Source organism: Enoplosus armatus, chromosome 14 (genome assembly GCF_043641665.1).
Source record: "Enoplosus armatus isolate fEnoArm2 chromosome 14, fEnoArm2.hap1, whole genome shotgun sequence".
NCBI classification, from domain to species: Eukaryota; Metazoa; Chordata; class Actinopteri; order Centrarchiformes; family Enoplosidae; genus Enoplosus; species Enoplosus armatus.
In genome coordinates, this window is record NC_092193.1 from 15559358 (window position 1) to 15581432 (window position 22075).

Here is a 22075-nt window from a genome sequence, read left to right on the forward strand (position 1 = left end):
AACTCCTTCTGTCCCCTGTCCTGAATGATTGCTGAGCTGATGGCTTGACCACAGGTAGAGGGACAATCTGCTCATTGCACCATCTTTCCCCCATCACTGCTCTGCCGTAACTTAGCTGCCACTACCCATGGAAACAGCCAAATGGGACTGTGTAACGTCTGTGTAAGTGTGTGCATGTAAATGTGGTCCCCCATGTGTTTGTCTGCATTTGTGTGTCTGTTCTATCTTTGTTATCCTCTTAACTCACTTGAGGTTTGCCCTCTCTCTCTCTCTCTAATCCCCAGAACACACACCCACACCCAACAGAAGAAGACGAAGCATGAGGGAATAATTGAAGAACATGCGGCCGTTAGAGAAAACCAGTGATTCTGCCACAGGGTGAAAACTGAAAGACTCAAATCTGTGAGGGGGAGTATAGCTGCACGGTTCAGGCTCTTGTTAGGAGGATACAGCTGGAAAAACATCATACTGAAGCAGCTGCTTCATTCGATTATGAAAGGAGTATTGCTGTAAGAAAATGTTACTCCTTAATTAAAGTGATATATTTTCCAACATTTCCCAAATGTAGTCTAACTAACCTTACATGAAATGAATGTAGCGTGACAGCTAATAAACTGACTCAAGGATGCACATGGGTTGCTGACTATTCTGAATACCTAAATGGCCAGCAAGTGGACGTCAGCAACGTGTGGCACCCGATTTATGATCAAATCTGATCTTGTGTCTTTTATTATTATCACGATAATGAGAAAATGTCAAGTAAATGTTAATCTGAAGATCATTTAGAAAAGTTAGTTAGTTATTCGGGTTAGTTATTCAGACTTCCCTTTAATATTTGGTTGTTTTCTTGTGAATTTTTGTAATTCTTGTAATTTGACCTCCTCAGGCCTCTATGTAAAAACTAGTCCCAATTAGTAGACAGTAGTAGTAGTAGGCATTGCTTTGTTTTCAGGGGCCACAAGCCAGAAAGTTTGAGAAACACTGATTTAGAATCTGTTGAAAAACTTCCCTGTGTGCTTATGGTATTGTGATCCTCCAGCTCTCATATTAAATTAGTCACTGCTTCATTTTCGGGAATGTGGTAAGCTTCTGGTGTCCTACATTGCCATAGCTTGGGGTTTATTGAATTGATTGAATAACTGTAGCTGTATTCCTGTAGAGGAATGCAATCACTGGCACCTAACTCTCGGTTACAGCAGCCCTTTCATGAGGTGTCAAAATCAATATTTTCCCCTCTTAACTCCAAACTACCAACACATTCACACTCATCTCAGACAGATCCCCTCCCTGTACCCCCCCTCCAGCTCTTGTCCCTTCTCTCTTGTTAGCAGCTATGTCAAGCTTGCCAAATAAAGCCAGATTTTGTCCAAAAAGGATGCTTTGATTCTTCAACATAAAAGTGTACAGTTTGTCATATTTGGGGGAAGCCTATTTCGGAGCACCCATAAACATTAGAGTGTGAAAATACGTTTTAAAAAGTTGTTTCATTTTCACCCTGTATAAATGCAGCATTGTTTTAATGCCCTTATTTGACATTATTCAATATTAACACTCGATTGTTTTTTTATTTTGGAAATTAATAACCGGAAATGTTGTTTTATTGACGCTGTTTAAACGTCAGTGTTTCTCTCTCTCTCTGCTTACAGTACCCAGTGACTGTCTCTCTGCCTACCGACCATCCCTCGCGCGCCCGGCCAGTTGAAAACATCCTCGCGCTTGGGAGGTGATCCAGGATTTCGGAAAGAGGAGAGGACGGGGACACATCACCCACACAGCTCGACAACCATGCAGATACTCGGGGTCCCTTTTTGGCTGTTTTGGCTGTTCTGGGGCCAGTCCTGCGCTCTCGGCGGAAAAGGTAAGATCACGAAAAAGAAAAGGATGATAAAAAAAAATCAACTTGGCTTCGAAATGTTTGAGTGCTTTTTCGCGTTTGACTTGTACAAGTTGACAAGGACAGCGCCAACCGTCCGTCCAACAACTTCGCCGCCATTTAGGTTTTATTTTTGGCTATTTCTGGTGAAGTTCTGCTGAATATTCAGTTAGCTTAATGTGTGTTTTTTTTCTTCGTATTTATTGACTAGTTAGTCAAAGTTCACGTAATTTCCGACAGGGCAATTAACGGGACAGGTGCTCGGATTGGTGGGAAATTACAGCTTTGTTGTAACGATGGGAAGTTTTAGCCTACTGTGATATGCTGGTGGGATAAATGGTAAAATGTGGGCAAATAACCAATATAGCCATTAGGGCTGCAATTTAAGATTATTTTCAGTGCTGATTAATCGATTATTGTTTGCTTCAGCTATAGAATGACAGAGAATTGTGAAAAACACCCATTGCAATTTCCTAAAACCCAAGGTAATGTCTTCAAATGTCTTGTTTTGTCCCGCTAACATTTTGAAACTAAAGAAATTCCATTTATATATGACATAAGACAACAAAAAACTGCAAATCATCATAAATGAGCACGTTATCCAGGGAATGTTTGGTATTTTTGCTTGAAAAAAGGCTTAAACGATGAATTGATTATTTATCGACTACTCAGTTCACGCTAATTGACTAATCGTCTCAGCTGTGATGACAGACATAACTCATCATTATTTGACTTATTTAGCATACTATAGCAATTCACATATTAGCATATACATATTTATGTCACCCTTAAATGTTACTGGGACACATTCTCCAGATGATTTTATATCTTGGAGACAACCTTACATGTAACGATTAACACCAGAAACACGACGTTTATTGAGGATATCAGTGGTCTTGTTGCTGGTCATGATTGGCTGGTTGTCCAGTGATTTGAAGATGATTTCTGTCTATGATAATCGATGAGTGCTTGGGGAGGGCACCCATGGTCAGGGCGTTGTATTCAATCACATCCTCACCCTGTGATACTCTCACACCTATCTCTCTCTCTCTCTTTTTCACACACACACACACACACACACACACACACACACACACACAGTCGACTGGTGTTGCCTATGAAGGGCAGCGGCGGTTTACAGTGGTATTAATTGGGTCTCTGGAGTGAGAGCGCTGGGCTGACTGGCTGTCTGCACTCAACCAAACATTATTATCCCCCCCCCCCCCCCCGTTTATAAAAGACCTCCATATGGCTGTGAGCCATAGGGAGGGCTAACTAGGTTTAGACTAGGTTTAGAGAACAGTCTGTTTTCTGTAGAGACTTCAATGACTCATTCAGTTTTCAAAGATGAATGTGATGCGTGAACTCTATATATGCTATATCCTCAGTATCCATTGGCTATGCAGTGCACAGGCACATAATCCAGTCTGGAGGCCAAATATCATGTTACCTAACATTTTATGAAATGGCTGAATTTGCTTTGACTCAATCAATAATAGTAGGTCAACAGTATTTGATAATTGATAAGACTTGGTATTGTTGTGTAAAGCCATTTCCTCCGAACATATTCCAAAAAGGAATAGGTCAAGGCCTCTGTGTATAAGAGAGACACAGAGGGTGAGTTTTTGTGTGTGTAGATTTGGTATTTACAAGCTTTACAGGCTCAGCAGAATACAGTATATACATGAGACAAAGGTTTGCTGCTGAATATCTTTACATAAGAAGTCAGGAAATAGACCAGAGCAGATGAATGCCAAAGAACACAGACTGAGAGGATTAGAGGGGCGCTGAAAGAGAAAGAAAGGGAGGAAAAAAAAAACAGAAAACAAGATCAGATTTATGGGTGTCTTTTCAACAGAACCGTCTAGCTGCATTATCCTAGCCGGAACATAAATCGTGAAAGCGATGTGGAACGCAGAGGCATAACTCAGGTTTCCCTCTTCTGTGCAATGACTGGTGAAACAATGTCTTGTGGGAACTGCTCTGCCCGTCCTGCCGCTCTTTTCGTCTTTACTGTCATTCATGCCTTCTCCATTCTCTTTCTTTCCTCTGCTTTCTCCCTTGTGTTTTTTCCCCCTGGTCTCTCTCTCTTCCTTTGACTCCGCATCACTGTTTGGTTGCTCTGCTCCGCTGAGCTGATGCCGTTCAGAGGGCAAATGCCACAGAGAGAGAAGTGTTTCGTCATTTTCCTTCTCACTTCTTTTTCCAAGCTCGAACAGCCTTCGTTCTGATTTCCAGAGCTGCTGCTGCTGCTGCGCTCTCTCTCTCTCGCTCTCTCTCTCCACAGCCATGGATTCAATTCCAAAGTTTTATGGGCTTAAGTGAGATGTATAAATGGTGAGGCAGTCTTCTTTCTGTCTTACTTTGCCTTTTCTCATCTGGAGAGTGTCACATTCTCACTCTATCCAGGGTACCTCTATTACTGACCCCTCTACTAATGCCTCACAAAGGAGAAAAAAAGACATGTTTGTTATGTGTAAAAAAGTGTGTGCATGAGTTGTGAAAAAGACTGAGTACCCTTGTGCTTACTACTGGCATTTATAAGTGTGTTGAGGAACGTCAGGTGTGTGCTGCTGGAAATATATGCAAATGAGGGTAAATATGCAAATTAATGCCCTAATTTGGATGTTAATTACTCAGCACGGCTAATTATAATATGTCTGATGAGGCATAAGGTGGAGGAGAGGAGTGAAATGGAAGGGCTGCCATAGGATGATGTATGTGTGGTGATGAGAGAATCAGTGTGTGTGTGTGTGTGTGTGTGTGTGTGTGTGTGTCTATGAGAGACAGATAGGTGTTTATGTTTATGTGTGTATGCCAGTATCACACCAGCTGGTCCAGTGGCCCCGGTGGGGCTTTCTGGTCAGCACTGCTCAATATGTGGTGGATAAACATTGCATGCAGTGCTGACTTCTGAGAGACACCCTCACACACTGTTCTCTCACTAATGCATGGGAACACATTCACACACTCGGACGCTGCTGTACTTTGAAATTATCTGAGTAAACACTTTTTTATTTCTTAATAAAGACGCACACATATTTTTGAAGCTTCGCCAGGTGGCTGGTTGTCAGTAAATGACTGAGGTAGGTTTTTCAATCAAGACGTGCAAGTGTCGTTTCATAATGCACACGGACGAGTGGATTTCTCAATCTCAACTACTAGCAGGCGTGGAACAGAAATTATAGAGCGCAAGTTAATCGCAGTGTAGTATCACTGCCTCTGAATGGCAAACACAAATGAGCAGACCAGAGCTGAAGGATCCTCCTGTGACATTTAGATCCGCTGTATGGAACCGTTACAGTTTCGTGGTTAGTTACAGCGAGATGTCTAATAAAGAATGCCTTGTCTTATTTAATGTTAACATTACACATCTTATTTTAACTTTCAAGTGTAGCTGGACTGGCTAGCTAGTAATGTTAGCCTCAACACCGAACTGAACACAACAGCTAACTAACGTTAGGTCTCTCTGAGTTATTCATAAATCTTTGTTTGACTAGTTTATTACTGAACCTGCACATCAAACACTGTGCTGTCACACGTGAATTTCATGATTCACAGATGCGAACGTCTTCTTCAAAAATAGAGCTTTGTGTGAGATGCACATGCATCTGGTGGACATTGGTGCAGAAGACCAGAATGGCCTTTGGTTGGATTGAGTTTGTGTTTGTAGGTCTACGTGGCAATTCTCTTTAATGTGATAGCAGAGTAAGACTGAAAATGCTACTTTCAACATTTCAACTGATTTCGGCAATGATTGTGTTTGTGTTTATATTCAAATGCAAACCGTAGTGGTATTTCATGCGATGACAAAATGCTTAATTGATTTTCTTCATTATTAGATATGAGTGTAGTCGGCTGAGGTATAATTGTATTAGTTTCAAGTAAAATCTAGTAAGAGGCCTAATGATTCTGTTGTTTAAATTCAGGTTGTTTGCGCTCACTGACATTACAGTAAAAACAAAATAGCCTTAGTGTTGACAGCAAGAGCAGATCATCGGGCAAATAAGACGGAGGTTGAGTGCCTCTGAACTTCTATGGAGGTTTTGTGTCAGTGGAAAATCTTCTCTTTAGATGAGATATTTTTTAAGTCTTCAGATAAGCATGCAAAGCTACCAATTTTGAAAATGGCTTGTCCTCAGTCATTATTCTGACTAGAGCAATGTTCAGCTGCGACTTACAGACTGAACTGAGTCGCAGTGCTTCTGCTGTGTCCCATGAGCTGGTATCATTGAAATGTTTTCTATTGTCTCTATGTACACAGGCCTAGCAATCCTTTATTAAACAATAGATCCCGGCCTGTTGTGACTCATGATAAAGCCTGAAGTTATGAAGACATGCACCACTGCGCACTGTTTTAATTATAATTCCAATACAAACTTATTAGTCTGCCGCATGTTTGTACACCTAATAAATTGTGTTAACATTGTAGTGTGTGTTCATTTCCAACCAAACATAAGAAACACGCACAGATGCACACACGCGCACACCCACTCACACATTGATTGAGTCATCTCCCTGTCAAGTTGTCCTGTGTGGGTCTCTTGTATAGTCGGTCCAAAGCCTCACTGTACGCTTTGAAATGGCTTTATATTTGATTTTTTTATTGCTTCTGATTCCCTCCCCATAGTAACCATGAAAGAGCCATGTATTTTCCATCATGAGATATGATTCCAGAGATGTTTTACAACCACAGGTTTTCGTGAATATTGGAGAGGCAGGCTACAAAGTGAAACTACATAGTGTAACATCACAGGTGCTACTGAAAGTCATGCCAAAGGGAATTCTTTTAAGTTTTCTAATACTTTGCCTACAAGACAACTCAGTGTGTGACTGAAAAAGAAATCACAACAAAAGGATATTTTGAGAGTAGACTGAACATACCTGTGTGTGTGTGTGTGTGTGTGTGTGTGTGTGTGTGTGTGTGTGTGTCTGTCTGTATGTGTGAGAAATAGACAAAAAGAAAGTGCTTGTGTGGTTTTGCTCACACCTTCAGTCATGTCTGCATGCATGCACAGACTTGTGCACCTGGTGTACCTGAAGCTACAATTGCTGCTCAGGAAGAAAGGAATCACAGCAGGGAGGGAAAATGAAAGCACGTCCTCAAGAAGAAAGGTTTTAATTTTCATGAGCCATCAGTCAGACGAGTTATCTCTGTTTCTCTCTGTCTACCTTCCTGTGTCTTCCTCTATGATTCGCTCTCTACCACCACACCTGTCTCCGTCTGTGTCACTGACTTTGCCTCTCGTTTCTGCTCCCCTCCCGGCAGCAGCACATTAGATATGAGGGTTTGGATTTGTGTGTGTCGGTGCAAATATCCCTGTTTCTCCTCTCAGATCACTTTCATATTTTCACCTTCTCCTTCACCTTCCTTTGTACAGCTGCCAGTCTCGAGCCTCACCTCACTACAGAGAGTATGTCCCCACCTCTGCCACTGCCCTTCATGTCTCCTCTTTAGTTCTTTTCCTCGTCTGCTCTCTGTCCCCTCGCCATCCTTACTCAGTCTCTTCTAGTGTTGCATGTATAAATCATTTAGATGATGTAGTTATGAAGTGTCTTGAGGTGACATTGCTGCGTCCAAATCTGTGTTTGTGTGTGTGTAACACATTTGCTTAACGTGTCTCTTTGTGGGTATAATGGATTGTTTGTGCAATATCCATCGTAGCAACTTATCGTGCACCAATATGCTTACCTGAGACTCTTACCTGAGATAATATGGTGCTTCACGCCTCTCTGGCTTAGATTACATAGATAATGTCATGCTATGGTGCATGAAAGCAAAAGAATGTGTATTACAGGCAAATTAAAAGTAGATTAGTTTGCTTGCCTGATAACAGAACATATGCTCGTATATCTTCTTGTCAAACAACAAAGACAGAAATTGTATTTAATTCTGTTCTCCTTAATTCCTAATTGAATTTTCTCCTGAAAAATGATGACCTCTTTGATGGAATAGCAAATTAATACATTTTAATTGATTTAAAGTCCTGTCATGCACAAAAACATGTGAACATACTTAATTAATCCACACTTAAGTGGGAAAAGTTTTTTTAAGTTGCAAAATAAATAATAATTTACGGTGATGAGAAATGGGCAGTATTTCTTTTGAAATATTCTTGTGTGAAGATGTTTGTTGTTTAATTAAAAATTATGCTCAGAGACCAGTGGGAATAAGAGAAACTGGTTTATTTTCTGTTATTTCTAAAATTCTGGGTCCTTCAAAAAACATTGTATTTAAGGACAAGACACACTTCCTTCTTCTTCTTTCTTCTTTTTTTTGTGGTGTGTTCTCACTTTTTTCTGCTCACATTGTCCATGCTCTATAGCTTTCATTGTGTACAGCACTGGTGAGAAAATAAATATATTAAACATAAAGGTGCATAAAAAGGTGCTTTCTAGTTTAATAAAAGTTTATTTCTTTTTGCTGATGCAGAAGTCTAAATACAAATGAACATAGTTTGAACATAGTGTGTGTCATGTCCTTAAACAAGTGTCCTCCTCATATACTAACTACGTATATTAGACTGCCGGAATCATGCTTATTTATCTACTTACTAAGCAGATCAAAACCTCCCATGGTTTAGCACCTGCACAAATACTGACTTTTCCGGGTCAATAGTTAAACAGGAAGTGTTCTCCAGGGACTAAACAACGTCATTTGTGTTATCCACTGTGTTTTTTTAAATTTCAAAGTATAATTTCTTGTGTGTCCACATGAAAGATGAACTGTGGGCATAGGGCTGATGAGGCTATTTACACTGTATTCCTGTGAAACAAGTAGTGTGATTGTGAGCCACCTCCTGCACGTTTCCCTGATCCATAAATTTGGATGTGTCAGACCAGAGCCTCAATTTCCGATTTGTAATTTACTCCCCAGCACTGCCTTTGTTTTTTCCATTTGCAGTGTTTTTGATGTATAGTCTGTTGTTTCCCTCTTAGTCATCTGGCCCTCCTCCTCTGTGAACTCCTCCTATATGATCGTCTGACCTTTCAACCAAAACCTGATTGCTGAGTTCATCCACCAAGCTGTTTGACTCACATACTCACACACAGCCTCCCTGCTTTCCTCCTCTCTTCGTCTCTCTCTCTACCTCTCTGTCTCTGTTTGTCCCTGAGAAATGAGCAGCATTTTACCACCCACCACTCTCGTGTCAGCATAGCAACATTTCCCATCAAGTCCATGTCACAACAGATGAGTTTTAATTTTTACTTACTCTGGTGTAATGACATTTTCTGTTTATTTTATTCATGGTCCACAGCTTTTGCTATTACAAGTCTGTTCTCTGTCAGCAAAAAATCCTATTAATCTTTCTGCAATTTCAGCATTGTTTTTGCGCAGTCTGATAATGGTGCTTACCCAGGTTTTTGAGCTCATTATTGTTAATCGATTGACGTTCGTAATCGTGGACACAAAATGAAACATCCCTTTTATCAGCGAGAGCTTGGCTAGGCCTTTGTGTATTCTAATGTACAAAATCTCACACCAGCTTACCCTCACATACAATGTTGACATGCTTGTCTGTGGTGATATTTTCTCCTGTAAGGTGACAAAGAGAGCCTGAGAAGAGGGTGTTATTTGCAATTGATAGCACATAGTATTCAGACTGCTTGGTATTATGAGGGTATGCAGTATATGTCAGTGTGTTTCTGGTAATTGCTTTAATTGAGACTTAGTTCATTATTATTCATCATTGACTGTTGCCTCACATGGCTCCAATGTGATTCTTTCTCTCTTTCTATGAGAAGTGGCTGATGAGGTTTTGGTGTGCTGTGTTGGATGATGGTATGTAGTCACAGATTCTCCTAATGTTATCAATTTTCTTTTCTGAATATTCATTTTTCGTACATTTCTACATGTGGTTTTTGGCTTTTGGTTTCTGTGAAGGGTGGATGTAGTTAGGCTAGATGACCACCATCATATTGCATCAGTTCTGGAACCTTTTTGTCAAACGAATAGGTAAATAAATGAAGTCTGTTCGGTCAGAGGCAGCAGACGAATACATTTGTATGGTGTTTTTGTGCGACAGTGAAATGACTCCCTCTCTGTTAAATAAACTTTTATGCATGGTTTTTTCAAGAGACAAAGGCAGTCAGATCAAAGAAATGACGGTCTTCCAAACAAAAAGCTTGGCAAGAAGAAGCAACAACGTCCTCTTCAGTCTACCTGTCACAATTAACCCACGACTGAACTGTTAAATTTCTATTAAAATGCCAAGGCTTTGTGTGTGGATTGCTCACCCCCATATCTCTGTGGCACTTTTCCTCTGTAATTATAGTCAATTTTCTTCACTAGCAGACAATAACTTTATTGTGTTGAGTTGAAAAGACAGCGCCACCACACTGGCGCATCAGAGTGGAGTGCAAAAATTACTTTTGATAGTTGAAAACAAGGACATAGTTGAAACAGTCCTCCCTGCTTTGGCAACATTCTCTTAATATCCTCCTGAGACTAAATATTTTACTCTTCACCACAACACTATAGTCAGAGAAGTGCTTTTCTCTTCCAGATTATTGGATGAGTAAATTCAACTCTACAGGCAATAAAAACTTAACAGCTTTCATTTTTCCATTTATGCGATCCACTGGCAACATCGACGACGTTACTGAAATATGTTGCACATTTATAAAGCAATGGGTCGAACTGGAGCACATTGAAATTAAAAATGTGTAATTTATAAGTGTTGAATATCTGTTATCATTCACCTTTTTAAAGCTCCGATTGGTGGTGTTTGGGACCTATGATGATTACACTTTATTACATGTCACAGGAGATGGATATTTAGCGAGAGAAAACCAGAGCCCAAGAGGCAGCGGAGAGAGGGGGATGAGAGGGTCACAGATGAAATAACCAGAATGAAAGTGTATGGAAGTGAATAAGAGAGCACTGATCACACTGCTGATGTATTGGCTTGGGATGTATTAGCATTAAAACACATCATCAATCCTCCTCTCTCCCTGTGTGACCGCTCACCCACTGTACTTTATTTAAAGTAATTGGCCAGAAAATGGTTCTGAGTTGTCATCAGAAAAGAAAGTGCTCTTTTTAGCAGCTGTGGCAGCTCCGAGCTTGCAACTTGGGGATGTAATGGCTGTTTGCCTTTATTGGACATGAGTGTGTTGTTTCTCTGCCTACCTCCTTCATACCTTCTCTCCCACGGCTGCCCTTTTACCCCACGGCCCCTTGCACTGACACCCTCCCTCCTTCCCCTCATGCACAATTAAACACACACACACACACACACACTTCCTTACACATTCTCTTAGCAGCTCCTCAGCCTCTGTGATAAGGCTGTTGTCCTCCCCAGTAATAGGGATCAGTGAGTGTGAGTGGAGTGGTCCAAGATGGCAGCTTCACAAAGGATGAGACGGATGCTTGCAGATGAGACAAATCAGGGAGAAGATGGCCAGCTTACTCCTCTTGTTAACCCCCTGACCTTTGTCTCTCTTCCCTCTTTCTGGCCATTTGGACGACCGATACTGTAGGATTGCTCACATTGGTAGCAACGAGGCTCATACAATATTAAAGAGCTACACTGTTTACCTCTCAAGGTGCTGTTTGCCTCTCAAGCATCATTTCTTTATTTAGACAGTAGCCTGGAGATGCAAAGTAAAGGGGAAACACTGGTAATTGCTTTGGAAATCGTGACAGAAATTCGCCATCTTGGATTTTTACCGACTCTTGCAGGTGTTCTGTCGACTGGTATTATATTCAGAGGACTCTCTTCTTTCAGTTCTGCGTCGACTGTTCAACTGTCTTTGAGAAATGAGGACGATTTTGTAGCCATGGCGCGGTTAGAAAAAGGCGGTGATGCTACCCTCTTTGTTATTGCAGAATATGTAATTCATCCCTGTTGTCAGATATTGATTTTAGGAGAAAAGTGATGATAAACAATGTTTTCTTTCCCACCCTGATCCCTGTGGTAGATAAAAACAAACTGCTGAGAGTAATGTGGCTTGGCTCATTATTAAATTCTGAAAATGCCCTCTTCTAACTTATGGCACTGTAGGAGTAAAACTCCAAATATATCACATTCCCACCTGTAGTGACCTCACCACCCAAATGTCTTTATGCTGAGAGGTGGCGTTGAAAACAAATGCCATGAAGAAAATATTGGCAACACTATGAAATTTCACGTGAATGTCTTTCCTGCCTCTGAATTACAGTTCATCCGGCAAACCACTTAAGTCTGAAGTGTTGAGTTGTATCTTATTACCGGATGTACAGTGCAGAATTAATATAGTTTGACATACTTTGTCACGGCTTCCACACTGCAGCTGACTGACATCATTTGCCATCTAATTGTTTGAGAACTATCACATACACTTGCTAATATCGTCAGGTTAACTATTATTATACTGTCTGTCCTACCTGCAGGTGCTAGTCACCTCCAGTGTCCATGTATTGAACCTCCAGCTTTCTTGTTGAAGTTGAAAGAAGAGATGGAGGACAGAGATGCATCAGAAAATACAAATGAGAGAGAAAAGTGAGGAAGAGGAGGACTGGTAGAGAGACAATGTGAAGAGGGTGCAGAAGCCAAGGACAGGAGAGAGGCGAGATGTTGGACAGAGAGAGAGAGAGAGAGAGAGAGAAAGAGAGAAGCAGAGATAAGGAAAAGAATGGAAAAAATGAGAGCATCATGACAGAAAAAGAGCGAAGATTAAGGGAGAGGGGCTGCGCGGTGTGGTGATGTTTGCCATCGCCACTCATTGTTTGGTGGTGTGAGTGGTCTGCGGTCTGCTGCAAGCCCCAGAGCGATTCATCATGATTATGTGGTGGTAGGCAGGTAATGTCACAGCAGGCAGGGCTGGGCACACCACAGGCAGAGGCTGCCGCTATGTCTGGGCATCTGTCTTTGCCAGCCAGGGTCTAGTTGGTCACGTCAGCCTGCGTTGTGTCTCTGCTGTGCCCTCTGGATATCTCTCTGTTTTTTCTCGCATTTTCTTTTTTTCAGTTTGACTCTTTTGTATGGTATGTGGACAGTGCTATTTGTTCTGCAGGTCCACATGATGTGTTGCTTTTACATTTACAAATCGATGGTGTGTTTTAGCTCTCTATGTTGATGTTTTTGGTTATTTTTAGTCCCCACTCCTGTCGTCTGTCGTGTTGCTCCGGTGACTCATTAAAGATGTTTTAAATGTCAAATGTCAATTTCTGTCTCCATCTGTTTCGCTCTCACCTCCTTCTCGCTCATTCTCTCCTCCCTCTCACCCTTTTTTCTGTGATTCTCTATCTTTACCCTTCTTGTGTCTCTGACTTCTTCTGTGGAATTTTCTGTCATTTCAAACCTTGATCATTTACATCTCTTTTATGTTTCCCTCTTTACCGATCCCAGTCAGCCACCTACGCTTCTTCCAAAAACAGCTCACACTGTGCAGCGTTGAACCTTATTGCTTGCTTGTCCAAATGTCAGCAGTTTTGTACATAAACCTGATGTTGTCGTATGTGTGTGAATCTCTGGCGCTTGTAACTTTTTGAATGTGTGTATGCTCGCAGCTTTTCGTGTTCATCGCATTCTAGTGGGTGGGTGTTTTTGGAGCAGACAAACACAAACACAAACACACACACACACACACACACACACACACACACACACACACACAAACTCATTCATACATATACACAGTTTAACTTCATGTGCACTTCCTGTACACTAAGACTCTAATGCACAGTGTGGTGGTAGGGAAGTCTAAATGATTAATGATTGCCTCTGTGGTGTGTCAGCCAAGGCTGCAGCTAAAACCAGTGTCATTCTCTCTTACTGCTGTCACTCCATGAATATTGTATGGACTTGCTTGCCTAATAAAAAAATAAGTCCAGTTCTCTGCATCCACCACCAATTGGTCAAGTTTGAATCTCTCTCTCTCTATCTCATTGTCACACACACTGCAGTTTATTTTGAGTCAATCCCACTGTCATAAATACACACTGCCTCACCAAATGTTTATTAATCCATAACTGAAAATTGTCTGAAAATTGTCTCCAACAGATGCTCTATTTACTTTGAATTTGGGTAACATTTGCTTAAAACTACAGTTGTTTTAGAAAATGTCGCAAAAATGACTTTTTAAAACATGAAACTATATATTTGTATTGACTTAAGTTTATTGCCATTTTTCATTTTTTAACATACATAACACTCTTCACTGTACAGTTCTGAAAAACAAGAACTAACATAATAGAAATAAGTAAATAAATAATAATAATAATAATAGATTTGAAAAAAAATAAATAAATAATGAAACAAACATCATATATTAAAATACACACCAAAGGCACTGAGGATAGCATAAAATATTAAAGGTAAACATAGAGATATTGAATACAGCATTATTTATCTTTAGAGATATAGATCTGATTTTCCCCATTTTTAAGATATAATTTTCAGATCTGTCAGTCTTTCTATAGAAAAGTTGTTGATATGAGGAGAGAGGGAGCTTCGACCTTTTTCCACCCCCTCAATAAAGTCTGTCAACCCACCGTTATGGCAGTTTGGATTAGTTCTGCATTTCCACAGTCTTTCACAGCTAATGGGTCGCCCAGCACATATAACCTGGGAGAGAATTGGTGATCTCCTTTATACAGTTTTGTACTTGATCCCAAAATCTTAGGGTATTGCCAGAGAGCATGGCGCAATGTACCCTCTGAAATCTGACATTTCCAGCAGTCTGCTGTGTTTATAAGGCCTAGTAGATGTAATCTAGATGGTGTCCAACAGAAGCGATTGAGGATTTTAAATTGAATCAGTCTTACTTTTATATCCCTTGACAGCTTTCTTTGATTTTGGCATCTCCTATTCCATTCTAACTCATTAAACGAAAGGTTTAAATCTTTCTCTCAGATAGTCCTTAATACTGGTGGAAGTTTAGTAGCCTGGCAAAATGGAATAGGCCTCATGACCCAGTCCAAATATTTTAATATCAGAGATTGCTGACAAACTCCTGGATTACCTCTTCAAAAGGTTTCAGTAAATTGTTTTTAAACAGATCTCCAAGTGCCCAAAGTCCCTTTATTTATCCAAACTCTCCACAAGAACGTAAATATTTATTTTTTGGCAAAATGCAGTCAGAGGTAGCACTTCTGATTTGTTCCAGTTAACTTTGTAGCTGTGAAAAATAGCTAGAAGAGCTGGAATATATGTTACAGGGTCAAATGCAAAGCAAAGTATATTGCTGGCCAGTCTGTCTTGCAGTTCCTTCCAGTCCACTTTGCTAACAGTTGGGTTTTCTTTTTGCTCAGCTGATGTGTCTTCCAACTTGCTTACCCTCTCCTTCACTTCAGTCACACACGGGTCAAAAGTGAAGATTTTCTTCTGCATAATTTTAAAGTCCTCTATTTCCCCTGAAATCCTCAAAAAGAGTGTTATTTGTAACATCTCCTGTTGTTTTGTCGTCGCAGGTTAATTGTTCCATGTTGGATGAAGTTTCACTTTCGCCCTCCTGGTTAACTATCATAGACGGGTGACATATTGACATGTTGTAGAACTTATCACCTTCTTTCTTTGTTCCGGGGGCATTTTTTTTCCGGTTTTACACGTCTTTGGGTTTCTATGACTAATAAACCATCAAGAGTATAAACATTTTTTTAAGGATTAATTAAGGACACGATTTAGGCAGCCATCTTAGTCTTCGAGTCACATGACCTCCTGTGAGCCGTTTTTAAAGATTTAGGTCTTCAGTTGGAACAAATGGGCTTGGGGCTGAGTGCCACAGAGGGGAGGGAATTCAAACATTGGAGAGCTCCTCCAGTGCCACGGAAGACATCATGAAACTGTTTTCCCAGGCTGAGCTGTACGCCTCCTGACGAGTAAACTGAACTTTGTGTGTAAAATCGATGGAATGCTCCTTTAAGACAGAGTCACGTATTAAGATGTCACAGCACTGGACAGATTGTTGACTGATGAATAATTCATAAAGCTGCAGTGCACAAACTTCACAGCAATGAGCATATAGCACCAAAGATAAAAAAAGAGATGCAAATTACTACTTCATGTTCTATTAGGCTGTGTGCCTAGACTGGGGAGGTATTGTCAAAGTCATCATTTACTATAATCACTGAGTCGACAGTCTATATTACTGAAAAGTATTAGTGTGTTAGCATGCTGCTATGTGCCCTAAGGTGCTCTGGAATATGATTACCCGTCTGCAGCATTGCACTGTCAGCACAATCTTGGAGGCAAACAGAGCAGAACGTCATTTAGATGTTTTTTATCCTGACATAGTGTGCTTGGACAGCTGTTTAGCAGGATGTGTATACTGTTAGCTTCTCTCTGTGATATTATGCATAAGTACAGAAATGTATACGTATTTTTGTGTTGTGTCTGCCTATGCTTCCTGTGTTTTGCAAAGGTTCCTCTTATTACCTTCTCTTTCAAGGAAATGTTACTCACTCTAGATTGTTTTTATTCGTAATTGCTTTACTGATACACATACCAACAGCAATCAACACCTTCTTCCTCGCCCTACACTGTCATGAACACCCACAGTGCACTCACTTGCATACATCTCTGGATAACACTTTAGATAATTAATAACTCTGCATTACATCCATCCTTAACAGACATCAAACGACTGAACTCAAGGTGAGAGTGACATATGACAAATTGCTTTCATGAATACTAACGTCGCAGTTGGGGTTTGGGTTTTTTCCCTCAAATTTCCCTTCTGAAAATTATTAAGTGGCCTAGTTACAGCCTACATTATATGTAACTTGTGAAAACTTTTATTTATTTCTGTAACTAGGTTGTCTGTGATGTTATTTATAGCGTCTAAATTTCCTCAGAGAGAGTTTCCCACAGTGTTTATAGTGTCTCCCAGTTCTGGTAAATAGGACTTCTCCTAGTGTTTGGGTAGTGTCCTACAGTGTTTTGTATAATTTTGTAGAGGGTAGAGCCAGACATGTAGTGGATTGTTGGGGATTTGAGAGTAAAAAAAAAACCTGAAACTGATCTGCCAATATTCGTTTTAACATAAAAACATTACACAAATAAACATTTTTAATTATGATCCCTTACATTTGGTTTTTAAATCAAGATCTTTTTTTAATTGAGTTTGTACAGTGCAAACACACAGAAACAAAAGCTTGATGCTGCAACTCAAGGAAAATAAAGAGTGGATATACAATGACACTATGACACCATACAGCAATGAGAAGTAATGCACATAGCATGTATACATTTAACATATAAATAAGATGAGTTTGCACTGTTAAGAGAATATACACAAAGAAAAAGAAAAAAGAGGGAGAAAAAACAGACACAACACAACAGTAACAGTTACTAAAATAATCCCATTCACTGCCATACATTTGTTTTTTAAAGAACTGTGACCAACATTTTACACTTGAAAAAGAACATTTACAGTGGACAAATTATGTAATGACAAGACTGTTTCTTAATGACCTGAAACCTGTTTTTGGCATATCCGTACTGCAATTTATTCATGGTTATTGGCTGATATGTATGTCGATACTGAAATAACCTTTTTTAGAATATTGATTTTGGTCAGTCAGGATCTAATGTAAATACTCTAGTTTAAAAAATTTTAAAAACTGACTCGATTTGGGCCCCACAATAAGGCCAGTGCTGTCGGATGGTGTTTAAATGTATGACTAAATTATGCCCATCTGGGAGCCCTCCACACTTCCAGTTCACCATTTTAGAGCATTTGGAAGTTCGCCATAGCCTTCTCTTTGAGCAGAGACCATGAAAAGGTCTAAGCTTATCAGAGTTTTTAATAGATGAAGCACATTTGCCTTAAGTGTCTAAACACTGATTAGCTATTCATCTCGCTTCACCCCTGTTTAGGCTTCAAACACCAGGCTGCATTTCACTGATGCAAAACAGTTGGAGAGAAAGCAAGTGCAGCTGTGGCAAAAACTGAAACATCTTTCAAGTCATAATTTGAGCAGATGCTGAATTAAAAACAGTGTCGCACCAATGCTATTATTTCTATAAACACAGTAGGGGGAAAAAAACTGCAGAGCGGCCTTTCTTTCACCGATAATGGCCGCATTTCATTTCAAACAGTTAATGGGCTATTTGGAAATGGGAGTTGTTGTTGCGCATTAAAAGGAAGCTGCTGTGATTACCTTGATCACCGTAATTTCACTGGACAATATCAGTCTGTTTTCCCTAAGAGTATCTGGTCAATAAGAGACATTAATGGAACCTGTTTCCTCTCTTGTTTAGGTGAAGGGGGTGACAGCTTTCAGATAAATAGCTCATAATCACTTAAATATTGTTCTCTTTTATGCCTCTCTCTCTTTAAATGCTGCTGTGTTCTGTTCAAGTTATGACCTGGGAGATGCACAAAGTGTCTGTATTTCAGCCTTAACTGCTCACCAACAAATACAAATGGAGTCAAATGATTTAGCTTGTCCTCTATCATCAACATCGACTACTGGCCTCAAGAGACGGTGCTTTTCTTCTTTCACAGTATCAAATTATTAGAAAATACAAGAAAGAAAAGACATTCAAATTGAGCAGCAGACTGCACACAGTAAATATGAGTATTTGCTACTATTTGGACAGGAGTATACTTTGAATCTGGTAATACTGCCATATTAATCTGAAAGCTACATACTTTACTAATGTGACTTTTCCATGACTTCCCAAGCTTTAAGGTCCTTCAATCAATCAGTTAACATGCTGTTTTGGAAATATGATCTACTACACACAGTGCTGCCTCTGTATAAAGATTGGTAGTCTAAACTTTGAAATGAAAGCCAGCCTCCAATTTCACCTCCAATGTTGTTAAAAATGTAAAAATAAACTAAACAAAGTTGTCACTTTCTGACAAAAACTGTCTAAAGGTTCGTCTTCGTATCTTCATGACATTACAGTCTCTCTGTAAATCAATTGTTTGTACGTAAAGTGTAAAGTCATCACTGAAAACAATAACATTATGAGCTGCTTTAGTGTTTGTGTCCTGCAGTGATTGCTCTTAATGTCAGATTTAATACATGAACAATTTCCAGCACAGTTCGTCGAGCCTGAGCTTTGTTGTAGTCTTTCATTTTTCTGCCTTCCTGTGGGATTTCAGTGCTGTCCTGCAGTATGAAATTAAATGTCAATAGGTAGCAGCAGAGGAAGGGAGGAAATTGACATTGAGCTTTCAGAAATCCTCCCTAGAGTGATTCTGTTAGGTGACAATATTGGATGAGTTTGAAGGTTTCACACTCACGCCAGAGCCATGTCACCTAAACTGTGCAAACTGGTGCACATGGGCATGTACGCTTACAGTACGCACACAACAGGCCAACAATTACCAGAATATAACAACAGACTGACAGACTGAGTGAGAGCCAGCGGGTGATGGGAAGACAGACAGCACAAACTCCGAGGGAGGGAAGGGCAGCCAATGTTTGACTTTCAAACATTTGGAGGAACAGAGAAACAAGCAGATGAAAAGTTGCTCACAAGCTCAAACACACAAACAGATCGGCACACTTACACTTCAAGGTTAAGTATTCCCTTCAGAGTGATTTGGAGGCAGTAATTGCTTTCCTTTCTGATCCAGTACCAAGTAATACCAAGTAAAAAGGTGAAAATCTTTGTCATTTCGTCTGCCAAAAAAATTTTTGCGGCCTGTTTCTGGATTTTATATACCCATCAGAAACATAATAGGTAGTAGGTATTGATAAACAGGTATAGCTTATTATTACATATCACATTACTTTACTGATATATTACATTGCCTTATTAGACCATCATTTATTATATATTTTGGGTCTTCCAGCCAACATGAGGTGTGTTGTACTGGCCTCCCGCCTGGTTTGGGGTTGCCCTTTTCAGCTGAGATATCATTGCCGAAGGCTGGAGCTGCTGGTTTTTCTGGGGCTTGTGTTGTCGTTTCTTTCTGTCTTGCTGAGGGCCCATCGTTTCATCTACTTCTGTTTCAGACACTTCCAGATTCACTTTGTGTGCTGCAAAATGCAGACTGTAGGACAGGCTAACAAGCCTGGACTGTTAGTCTGGCAATCACCAACTTTGCATTATAGACTTGATTAAATGGACAACGCCACCTGGGTGGATTTATAATAGGCTGGGGTCTTTGGCAGGTTTATTTGGCAGAATGCTTAATTTTCATAACAGGTACCCCTCATCATCATGTTGCCTGATTGTTACAGGGGATTATCTGTGGTAGGGGAAACATTGCTTATAAAAAACATGTTTGATTTGTTCATGAACATACTGTGATGGCATATATTTGGAAACAAAAAGTCCGAGTCATTTTGTGTGTATGTCCGTGGAGTGGTTTCTAACCTCTCTCTGTCATTTTGTGTTTTTCTGCCTTTTGTTCTTTCTCTGCTCTGACACAAGATAAGAGTAAAACACATTATTGGACAACCGAATGATTTCTGATTTGATTTCACTTCCTGGAAGAATGAGTTAGGCGGACCAAAAACAGCCTGGGAGAGAAAAAGGAAATAATCCTTCACTCTCTCTCCTTATTTCACTCCCTTCCTCCTAAACTCATTTCTTCTCCCCTTTGTCTCTCTTTGTTCCTTCACCCTGAACAACTTTGTGGCTGGGTAGTGGGGGTGGGTTGTCACATTTAGTATTTCTGTGATGAATGTGTTTCTGTTGTGGAATTCGCAAGATGCTCTGTTTTATTCCACTCATCATTCAAGTTGAATATTCTGAAAAGTAAAACTTTTTTTGCCTCAGCAGGCTATAGCTGCCTGTGTGGTGTGTAAACGTAGCCTTTAAATAGTGCACTATTATCCCATTTTATCATATTTTGTAATGAGCTGTCTTTTTTTATCTTTTGGGGAACTCTAAAGAAAATGTTGAAATGATTGACTAATTTGTGAATTATTTTACGTTGAGCTGTCTCTTTGAATAAGCCCCATGACGTTAGAGGCTAGCTGATTCTCTTCTGACTTGAATCAATGGATAAATAGATACATTCCTCATTGCTGTATATGCTCATTCACATGGCATGCCAGCATGTTTATATTCTTTTTCAAGAGGTGATGGTGTATAGCCCTTGTTGTTATCAACTTGCTGCCATATTTACATGTTTTACTTTATATATTTTTTTTTTGGCATTTGTTTAGCTTTTTTCCGGACATATCAAAGTGAGGAGAGGAAGGAATGTTGGAGTGGAGAGAGTCCAGCCCAAAGTTTTAACCCAGGATTACATCCCTAGACTACTAAACCACCACTATGCTTATTACTAACACTTATTTAGCAGCCTTTTTTTGTGAATTTTGAGTACTAACCTCAGTTACCATGTTTGTCTGTTAAAGGACAACAACTTAACATCAACATGTCTTCTGTCTCCCTCCCTCGATCCTCTCTCCTTCCCTTCTCCCTTAAGAAAGCTGTCAATTTAACTTCTTCTCTTAATCTCACTCCTCTTTCTCAGACTTGAAACTTCAATCTCTGCTACATTTGTTGTGTTGTTGTTATTGTGTCTCCAATGTACATCTTCTTTTCATTAGTTGGGAAATTGTTTTGCAATTATCCTTTCAGTGGGAGATCATCTCATCTCTATCACTACTTGTAAGAATAATATGTAGTTTAGATGTAACGTGTGTGTGTGTGTGTGTGTGTGTGTGTTAATGTGTGAGAACATCTGTGATCGACACTCTGTGTTGAATTGACAATTGGAATAGTTAAAGGCTGAAATTGAAAAACCTGTGTCTGTGTGAAAGTGGACGAGGTTGTGGAAATGAGTGATAGTCGTTCTCAGCTGTTGTATTTTGTTGATGTGTTGCAGCAGTTCACTTCACAAAGACACATTTCAATACGACGAAACGTGAACGAGCTTTGAGAGAATGTCATCACGTCCTCCTGTGGACACATCTGGAGTCTACGATGTTGTATAATTCTGGTTAATTCAGTAAATCCAACCACAAATGTCTACTTTCACATCTTAATATAAACAGTTTTTAGTGTTAGAATCTAACCATAATATTTCAGTTTGAGGATTGCTGTTAAGATTGCATTACATCATTCTTTACTGCCTCTGACATTGTTTTTCTACTCACATGAAACAAACTTTATGTAAAATGCTGCATTATAATGTCACCAAAGTTTCTTTCTGGCAGGCAACCACACAAAGTTAGAACAATGCTGCAGTAGAAATTGTGCTCTGCCTCTTAGTTTACCATGTTCACTTCCTTTCTCTGAATTGATCTTATTGATTGAGAGATAATGACTGTGTCAATATAGCTTTGAGCTGAAGTGAGTGAGT

At 39.8% G+C, this 22075-nt stretch overlaps 1 protein-coding gene across 1 annotated transcript in view; it reads left to right on the plus strand.

Annotated features, from left to right (window-relative positions):
• Nucleotides 1-1785: 1785 nt before the first annotated feature.
• Nucleotides 1786-22075, plus strand: part of clstn2a (calsyntenin 2a) — a 136610-nt gene continuing 116320 nt past the window's right edge. Inside the window, exon 1 of the mRNA XM_070919089.1 lies at nt 1786-1858. Coding sequence (XP_070775190.1) covers nt 1786-1858 — 73 coding nt within the window. The remainder of the gene's footprint in view (nt 1859-22075) is intronic.